General features: G+C 43.5%; 1 protein-coding gene across 1 annotated transcript in view; it reads left to right on the forward strand.

Annotated features, from left to right (window-relative positions):
- The window catches only part of LOC138361085 (uncharacterized), a gene marked incomplete at its 3' end in the record, with an annotated part of 31,164 nt that extends 21,125 nt beyond the window's left edge, over positions 1–10,039 (forward strand). The window contains exons 2-4 of the mRNA XM_069320555.1: positions 586–809; positions 5,308–5,439; positions 9,879–10,039. Coding sequence (XP_069176656.1) covers positions 586–809; positions 5,308–5,439; positions 9,879–10,039 — 517 coding nt within the window. The remainder of the gene's footprint in view (positions 1–585; positions 810–5,307; positions 5,440–9,878) is intronic.
- Positions 10,040–10,528: the final 489 nt, after the last annotated feature.

A 10,528-nucleotide genomic window follows, 5' to 3' on the forward strand; every position in this document is an offset into this window, starting at 1 on the left:
CATGATGGGTGTGGAGTGGTGTGTAATACATGATGGGTGTGGAGTGGTGTGTAATACATGATGGGTGTGGAGTGGTGTGTAATACATGATGGGTGTGGAGTGGTGTGTAATACATGATGGGTGTGGAGTGGTGTGTAATACATGATGGGTGTGGAGTGGTTTGAGAACAGGTTTATAGAATATGTTACCAGATAATATAATACATTTGAGATTGGTGAATAGTTTCAAGCCTACGTTAGATATACTGTGTATGCAGAATAGTTTGTGAGGGTATTAATAAGAATGGCCTCACATGGTCCAATAGGCCTTATACATACAGTGTACTGTACCTTTATTCTAATACTTTTATGGTTTTAGGGGTTATAAATAAGGAGCCTACTAATATTTTTACAGTATTATTTGACAGACAAATACAGCACTGTAATTCATTTGTAATAATATAATTATTATTAAGGGCAGCTTCTTCCCTTCGAGATATTATTTGTACAAATTCACTTTCTGCATTGATATAAATTAAAAAATACTGATTGAATTACTGTTCAAATTTCACATAAATAGAATGTGTCACTTATTGAATCATTGCAGGCATCATCAAAATGCCTAGTGCTCACCTCAGCTTACGCGAGGAGGATGTAGTGCGGCTTACGCTAGAGTTTCTTCACAACCGCTTCTTACATATCTCTCAGTTAAATGTAGAGAGAGAAACTGGTATCATCAATGGAAATCACTCGGATGATGCACTCTTTCTACGTCAGCTTATTCTTGATGGCCAGTGGGATGATGTTCTTGAATTTGTTCAGCCATTAGAGGTAAGTTGAAGACATTTTTCTGATAAATGATCATCATATGTAACAAGTTTATATTAGAGCAGCCTTCAAATAACATGGTTAGATGCATTTATAGGTATACTGGTATTATCGTAACAATGAAGCGTTCAGGGTATTTTTGTCTGTGTAACGATAAAAACAGGTTTAAAGAGGTTTGAGACAATGATTTTTAATAAAGCAGTTTGTCATTTTCTTGTAAGTAAAGAAAACACCAGTCTTGAATGTAATGAAATGCCTGGTGTTGAAATGAAATCACTTCTTTCTGGTGAGTGCTTGGTGGCTCCTTGATGCTTGCTCTCTGGTAAATACCACCTAGCTCAATTCATGTCAGGGCCAAAGCATGGAATTGTAGATCAACCTCACAGAAAAAAGAAAAGCAGAAATGTGGGTGAACCAAAACATAGAAACAGCGAGGTAAACAAAGCATAAAAAATGGGACAGCAATGCCCTGAGACTCAAACCATCCAGTCATGAAGCACTTCTCTCCTCAGTTCCCCCTCAATCCACTAGCCTAGACACCTAAGTCTTATATGTAGTTGAGGTAACAGCAAATGGCTGTAGCTGGTCATAATTAATGATACTCCCCTGACTTAACCAACCAAGCACCATTCACCAATGGACCCCTCCAAAAATTCTTATCCAGAAAGGAATGAGAGAGCTATAATAATAATAATAATAATAATAATAATAATAATAATAATAATAAAAAAGAGCAAGAGCCTCCAGCATGTGGAGGAGAGCGTTGAAGATCTGCAACTTGATAACTGGAAACTGAGGACCAGCAAAACAAAGTTTTGAAGAAATAATCCCAGATTAAAGGGGGAGGTACAGAAAACCCTAGAAGAGGAGAGAAAAGCCAAGACGTCTCAGGAGGAGCATGAGTGAGCCGAAGATGAAAAAAATCCAGTAATGACTTGTAAAATGGGGCCGGCGATACATCGACACCAAACATCAACAGTAGTGGCTCTGCCAAGGTCAGACAGTACGAGACAACAGCATTTGGCAAGAGTAGTCTATCCATAAACAACTAAAAAAATAAATAGGACCACAGGCACATAAGGAGCATAACTGGCCGACCTCTCACAATGTTTAAGAAAGAACTTGACAAATATCTCCACAGAATACTTGATCAACCAGGCTCTGATTCTTAAGTCAGGTTGCGAGCAGCCGCGTCCAACAGTTTGGTTGGACGCGACCAACCGGGAGGCCCGGTTGACCAGACGACCAACCGGGAGGCCCGGTTGACCAGACGACCAACCGGGAGGCCCAGTTGACCAGACGACCAACCGGGAGGCCCAGTTGACCAGACGACCAACCGGGAGGCCCGGTTGACTAGACGACCAACCGGGAGGCCCGGTTGACCAGACGACCAACCGGGAGGCCCGGTTGACCAGACGACCAACCGGGAGGCCCGGTTGACCAGACGACCAACCGGGAGGCCCGGTTGACCAGTCGACTAACCGGGAGGCCCGGTTGGAGATCGGACCGCGGGGCCATTGATCCCGGGCAGCTACACAAGGTTGACTACACAAGGTAGGCATGGAAACTGAGGACAAGCGATGTAAAGATTGAAAATCTAAAGTGCCAAGAAACAACATTCTGCTGCCATGATGAAAACTGCAGGTGAAACATCAACACATCGGCCACCTGTGAACTGTACATAGAGTAATATACCAAAGTGAAATGTTCCAAACGTGTAGAACAGCATAGAACGTTGAACGACTGAGAAACATCTCCGGACCTATCTGGGGAGATGGAACTAATAAATGAACTGCTTCACAATCAGGTGGTTCGTTTGGTTCAGTATCTTGTTTCACATTATCTATGTTCTGTTTACCTTGCTGGTGGCTTTTTCTTTTTCCTTCTTGCACTTGTATAGAGTAGGAGGGGGGGGGGGGGGGCAGGTTTTGACCTTTGGTTCCCAGTAGGCTTACAATGACTCACAAGGGCCTTGCATGGATTTAATTTGGTGGAACTATCCAGCACCAAGGAGCGACTAAGGACCTGCCAGAAAATGCCATTGCATTACATTCAGTGCTGTTTTTCTTGTATAAATATATAAAGTACAACACTGTACATTACTTGAAATTTTGTAAACTGGGCGTACATTTGTACAAGTGTACAACCATTTATGAAAAATATTTTAAATTTAAATTGAATTACATTTCTCACTGTTCACTATTTGCAGACTCTTATATTCACAGGATGACAGAAATTAGAGGAATCCTGAAAAAAAAATTATGGTCTATATTTCATACCACTATAAACACCATGAAAGTTAAAGATCTGGAGCTTCTTCATAAATGATATCACAACTTGAACAATATAACTAATATTAACACTAACACAGCATACTTTGACAAATAAATTGACAACATGCCCATTCACTCATCGCCTGGCCCTGACTCCTGGAACTCCACATTTATAAAGAAATGTCAAGTATCAGTATCACGACACTCGTAGTATGGATACCTGGCGACACCAAAAGCACTTAAATTGGCAAATGTAGCTTGGCTACATTAGGTACATCTGTAGCAAATTGTTTGAAAAACGATTAGACTGGTCACACTTACATAACACATTAAAGTCTTTGAGTGATTAGGAGTTGGGGCCTACTGTTTTTATAGCAACAATTACGTACACAATCCAGGTCAAGGTGGATTTAGTGTTGGAAGATCTGTTTCTATTTCTGAACCATTATGATGAAATCACAGAAGCATTAGAACAAAACCAAAATGCAGATGTTGTATACATGGATTTTGTAAAAGCATTTGACAAATGTGATCGTTGAGTAATAGCCAATAATGTGAGGTCCAAAAGAATAACAGGTAAATGGGGAAAATGAATATTTAATTTCCTGTCAAACAGAATGCAAAGAGCAACAGTCATTCAAACAAATTCAAGTACCAGCACAGTGATAATCTCCATGCCCCAGGGAACAGTCATAGCACTACAACTCTTTGTCATTATATCAGACAACAAAAATTTGTTTGTCGTCCTTTGCTCAAAATCTTCACAGATATCAAGAAAGTCTTCCACTGGGCACTATTAAATACTGGAATGTGGTTATTAACAATGATAAAGTTCAAATGTGGTACAGTATTTAGTAATGGTAAAAATTGCGAACTTAAATGGAATACAGATTACAAGATGCAATCAGATTTCCTCACAGAGGGCACGTAAAAGACTCGGGCGATATGATGTTAGATGATTTAATGTTTAGTGAGCATAACCAAGAAAATGTAACATCAGTCAAGAATAAGATAGTGAATTATGAGAGCTTCAACTCCAGTGATTCCATCACAGTCCACACTTCTCTCACCTTTCACATAAAATGTGCTTTCCTGACATGAGTTTTGTTTGATACTAAGTTCCTCAGTCTAAGCAGGAGAAATTTCTGAAATAGATTTTCAGTGAACATATACATCATATATAGACAAAGTAGTGCACCTAAATTTCTGATATTGTCTCAAAGCAATCAAAATACAATCTCATGAAAATATACAAGAGAGATATCACATTATATATACAAGGAAGATACTGGAAGACCAGGAATACGCACAACACAGTAATAACCTGCTGAAATTAAATATATGGTAGAAAATGCAAAATAGGCCCAGTGAGGAGTAGAAGTGTCATAGGCAGAAAGAACATTGAACATCAGAGGTCTGCTGCTCTTCAACTTCCTTCCACCATATATAACAAAAGTTCCTTGATACAGTTGTAAGTTTTCAAGAGACAATAGGAGAAGTTCCTGCAAGAAGTGCTGGGGCAGCTGTGCCATAATGATCTGAATGCGGGTCTGTAGACTACTGCAAGCAACAGTCTTTCAGATCAAGTTATCCATGACAAGCCTGACTCCAGGCAGGCCTAGGGGGAATAAAACTTGCGGAACTGATTACAAGTAGTATGTCATCAAAACTGTCAGCTAATTTATTTACAGTATCATTCTAATTCTATGTTAGAACTGTATTATCTGCATATCTTATCTACAAGTTTATTATATATGATATTCTTTACAATATTTATTCCAGTCATACATCGTTAGGTTTACACCCTTGCCTAATGTTATTAATGTGACACCTTTTATGACCCTCCCCCTCTATGTATATGTATAGTGTACACCACATAACTCTCAGGGAAATGCACAACTTTCCATCATTGTAGGCTCAGTTACTCATTGCTCTATAAACTCGTAAACAAGCCTTGTTTCTTCACTAAAAACTTTATACAACGTTTAATATTCCACCGACTCCAAACCTGCTCATCGTTCTCCAGTCACGATGTATTTAACTTTGTTATGCTTTCTCCAAGTACATGTACACGTTATCTTTGATGTGGTGGCTCCACTAAGTGTATCTGTGCGTGTGTCTGATCCTCTCAACCTCTTCCACTGTGGACCTCACTTTATTCATCATATACTTGTTTATTTGTTATAGTCCATATTAAGTAAAGTGCATGTACTTATGTTTATTTTCAGGCTATTGATGCATTTGATACCAAGAAGTTCCACTTTATTGTGCTGAAATACAAGTACTATGAACTGTTGTGTATCAAAGCTGAAGCTCCTGCTAATCCCAGTAAAGAAGGTGCTGTTGATGAACTAGTCAAGGTAAGTGTGTATACTGTGTCTTCTACTGGAACATATCTTGGGAAACCAACAAACTTGTATATTTCAGTGTCTATTTTATTCACAGTAAGTTATCCATTATACATGTGTGAACTAACAATTAAGCCAAATGGTCACAATGGTCATGACAAGGGACACTGTGTTAACCATTATATTTGGGACTTGGCCTTCCAATGTCTTCTATGTATGTAATGTATTCACCTAGTTATGCTTCCGGGGGGTTGAGCTCTGGCTCTTTTGACCCGTCTCTCGACTGTTAATCACTCGACTTATTTTTTTTTCCTGGGGGGAGCCCCTTTGGCTCCCTGGAGCTATCTAGGCTGATATGGATATATTAGACTTTGGCATCAGTCAGTGTGAATGGAGTTCTTAGGCCTACCGGGGACCACGAGCCAGAACCTGGCCCTCTCAGAGAGGCACGAAAGCAATGGCCTATAGAATTGCACATGTGATTTGGAGCATTCTGTATCTGCCATCGACCAGGGTCAGGCACCCAGAAAGATAAGCATCTCAAAACAAACCCCTGTGCTAGTGGAAACTACTACTGAAAGTCAAATGAGTGGATAAAACTCCCCAAAGAAAATCAAGCAAATGAGCAAGATGTCATCATGTGCCGCACTGCCGTCTGCACAGTCCCCCCCCCTACCAAGGAGGGGGGAAGGCGGAGCCCCAGATCCCTCTCGCCGGCTACCCACAGCTTCAGGTCTTGGCTGATGTGTTTGAGGATTGGTTGTGTGACTCCAGCTCCTGATTCTTATGTTCAGTGCTGTCTTTAGCGTGGTGCCTGGGCTGTGAGTAATATTCACAGGTACTCAGGCTACATGCGCTTAACCACCGTGCTGCGTGGAGTTTATTGAGAAATTCTCCCAGTGCGCATGAAATGAAGTGTTCCCCAAAAATTCTTTTTTCTTCGTAAAATGATAAATTCCCTTCCCTGAACGTAAACGTTCCTATGTAAAAATAAGTACCAAATTCCACTTACTTTGGCTGTGGGGACGTGGACAAGATGCGCTGTGACATCATGAGGGCCTGGTCGCCCGTGCGTGACTCGCCCAGACACGGTCACGCGGGCCATTCAAGCACCGGGTGTTGCCACAAATATATTTTCAATTATTTGTTTTATGTATTTCCAATGCGGTTTTATTATTTTTTTTATCGTATATGATGCATATTTGTGTCCTTTACAATATGTATACAGTAGAACGTTCATAATGTTCCATGGAACTGTGATACATGTGTCAGTAATGTGTCCACAATAAATGTTTATTGTCGCAATATTACCTGTTAACAATTCACTAAAATTACAATATGTACAGTTTCACACACTATTTACACAGTAACACACTGTATTACACACTCAGTACTTCGAAGTGTTTAATAATCAACGAAGTAGTCCATGGTACACAGCGCGACTTCGCTCTCAGTGCACCAGGTACAGATAAATTTTCGCTTCCTGTTTCTTCATTCTGTGTGCTTGCAAATAACGCACTCACGTACACCCTTGGCTTTAGAACTTGTAGGTTGTATGTAACCAAGCTTGTAAAGCATAAGATAGTATTGAAAAGATTGTAGGAAAAGATCAATTTGTAAGGTAGTCTTGAAAAGATTGCTTTGTATGGTCCCACACAGGAAGAGATTCAGCTTACCTCAAGAGTGTCCGTCAGTCAGGAAGAGATTCAGTTAGCCTCAAGAGTGTCCGTCAGTTGGAAAGAGATTCAGGTATTCTTGAAAATATCTATGGAAAACACCACCATGGAAGCCGCTAACACTGTTCATCTATGCTATTTGTATCAGATGCATCATCACTGAACGCAGAAAACGATTCATCTAAGTATCATCTAAATAAATAGCATAGGATTGCAAGGGTGATGCTCAGAGCTACAACTGGATACGCTCGCTATATCGTCCTTATAGGTGCTGTATCACTTGCATCCGACCTTTGTGTTAGGTCCTTATTGCGCCTGGCTTCCCCAATATTATGACCCTTATGTTCTTCAAACAATAAGGTTTGAATTTCACCGACAGAGCATTATCTTTCAACACTGCGTCGGACAGGTGTTTGGGAGCCAGAGGCGCGTGCGCCACCCACGGTTGCTCATTCAGTACTAACCCAGTTAGCAGGGCATTCTGGGATTTTTTTCCAAGATGGCTGCCTCTCACTGGAGGTCTTAAGAGTCCATTTCGTACACAACCAACCTCGTACACATTTAGAATTGGTTACGAAAAATCAAAACGAGTTTTCTCGGTTGGCGCAGTTTCCCGCCAACCGAGAAAACTTGGTTGGCGCAGTTAAGTGGTTAAGGTTGCCTTGCCTAAGTGCCCTGTAAGTACCGCCCTTGGGGCTTGGGGCCATCTTCCACAAGTCACCTTGGGGTCTGCCTCTGGCTTTTGCTGCTCGGTAATTGACTGCCCTGGGTGTGCTGGGGGGTTTCCTCCTCTCTTGTTTACCTTAGGGTAAAGGGTAGTTTGCACTGGTAGGGGTGCAGGGTTCTGCACAGCTAGTTATCACCTGTTATAGCGGATGGCTCTGTTCCGCCTGGGTACGTTGTCCTCTTTTGGGGTTTTTCTTTTGTTTTTGTTTTCTGCCTGGAGGGGGGGGGTCTGTTTTCTGTTGGATGCCCCTGTATTTCATAATATATATCTCTCTGGGGTCTTGGTGGTATCTTCTGCTAGGCCCCAGTGAGTGGACACGTCCCAAAGGTTCAGCTTTTAGAAGTTTGATTGGTAGACTTGGGCACTAGTTTGCAGTACCCTGCCTGGGCTTTCCCCTATCGACACCAGTCTTAGGGCCCTGGCAAATCCCTCGGGAACGCAAGGGGTCCGATAGATGCGACCCCCCTAGGTCCCCTCTCACCATGGGCAAGTTTGAGGGTTGCTCTGTCCCCCTTGTCTCAGGGTGACTCACTGTTTTTGTCTCTTTGTCATGCTGCCTGTTGGGTTGGTGACACGTTCGACCCATAGTTCTGCGAGTTTTGTTGCCTATTAGTGACTCAGTACACCCAGTCCAGTGCCCAGTCCACTGATTACTCTATCCGATTGCAGGCAGCTCAGGCATGGCATGCTAGATATAGGTTGCTATAACACACTAGGTTGATTGCTAACCTGGAAGCCCCGAGGCTGCCCCGTTTTGTTGATAGGGACCCGGACTTGGGGGTGTTGCTCGCTTTGACCTTGGTTCAGTCAACACCCCCTCGTTCTTTCCCTGCTGTGGTGCATTCTGGTCTTTCCCCCCTGGCTTCCAGCTCCGAAGCATCTAAGGGCTTCGAAGTCGGGGCAGGGTTTAGAAGCTTCTGAGAATCGGGCAGTCTCGTGGGTTGTCTCGTCCGGGGTGCCAACGGAGGCATTCGAGTTGGTTCCTTCAACCGTGGCGTCAGGGTCTGACCATTGGGCCCCCCATTTCTGCCTGCCTCGGCTTATTCTTTTGAGGCCACAGCTTTGGAGGACAACTCGGCCCAGGGTCCTGGTGTGGAGGTTCCTGGGGTTGGGGAGGAGCTGACTTGGGGGTCTTGGGCCCCGTTGGAACCCGTCTGGGTTTTTCTACCCCTCTGAGCGGGACTTACTGTTGCAAGGAGTAGGGTTTTCTTTTCCCCCCTCTGCGTACGAGTTGGATTTAGTGTTGGCCCCTCCCCGGGTTTGGTTCCATATCCCTTCCTTGAGGTTACCTTTAGGTGACTTCGGGGCTCAGCGACCTCGCGGCCCGGTCGTCGACCAGAGCTCCTTGTTGCTGGACTGGTCAACCAGGTTGTTGGACGCGGCTGCTCGCAGCCTGATGTATGAGTCACAGCCTGGTTGATCATGTATCCTTTGGAGGTGTTTGTCAAGTTCTCTCTTGAACACTGTGAGGGGTCGGCCAGTTATGTCCCTTATGTGTAGTGGAAGCGTGTTGAACAGTCTCGGGCCTCTGATGTTGATAGAGTTCTCTCTCAGAGTACCTGTTACACCTCTGCTCTTCAACTGAGGTATTCTGCACATCCTGCCATGCCTTCTGGTTTCATGTGCTGTTATTTCTGTGTGCAGGTTTGGGACAAGCCCCTCTACTATTTTCCATGTGTAAATTATTATGTATCTCTCCCGCCTGCGCTCTAGAGAATACAGATTTAGGCTCTTTAGTCGGTCCCAGTAGTTTAGATGTTTTACTGAGTTGATTCTAGCAGTAAAGGATTTCTGCACGCTCTCCAGGTCAGCAATTTCTCCAGTTTTGAAAGGGGCTGTCATTGTGCAGCAGTATTCCACTCTAGAGAGCACTAGCTTCTTGAAAAGTATCATCATCGGTATAGCATCTCAAGTGTGAAAGGTTCTTGTTATCTAACCTGTCTTTTTTTTTTTTTTTTTTTTTTTTTTTTTTTTTTTTTTTTTTTTTTTTTTTTTTTTTTTTTTTTTTTTTTTTTTTACCTTCGGGTTCATCGGTTCTGTCTTTCTAGAGGTTTTTGACTTCCTGCATCCTGCCTCATGAGGTGCGGGTGGCCATTGCGGCTTACCTCCTGCGCGACCCGGATTATGCCTCTATAATGGATCCATCTTCATTCAAGTTTGGGTCTTCATCTCCCAACTGGGTTCGTTATGAGGTTCCGGAGTCATCCTGGTTAGTGGACTTCCCTGTGCTGTCTTTGGATGCTTGGAGTATTTTCTGTCGTACCCATGCGCTTGAGTGGCGCAAGGCACTGACGTTGGTCCAGGTTTACATGAGGGGGCGGGGGAGGTCCCATTGCTGGATTGTGCCAGGGCTTGGGGTTCCTCTCGTCATGATAGGCCACTGGTGCCACCTTTGGACCCGTCTTCATCTGGTTGGTGCGGTGATTGCTCTGTGCATTAGTTGGGTTCTCGCAAGGGGCATCGGCCCTTTCGCGGGTTCGCCCCCATTGACGGGGCGATGGTGGGGAGGCTCACACTGTTCATTCACACCTGGTCTCATGATTTGTAGGCTTTTTGGGTCATTTCTGATGACCTGCAGTGGTGTTGGATGGCCCCTCCTCCTTCGGGTGTTTGGGGCTGGCAGGGCTGGCTTCTTCTCCTGCACTTTGTCGGGTCATCTCGGAGTGGGTATGTTTGGGCGTGGTCGAAACGATGGCAT

This window comes from Procambarus clarkii, unplaced genomic scaffold (genome assembly GCF_040958095.1).
Source record: "Procambarus clarkii isolate CNS0578487 unplaced genomic scaffold, FALCON_Pclarkii_2.0 HiC_scaffold_173, whole genome shotgun sequence".
Classification (NCBI taxonomy): Eukaryota; Metazoa; Arthropoda; class Malacostraca; order Decapoda; family Cambaridae; genus Procambarus; species Procambarus clarkii.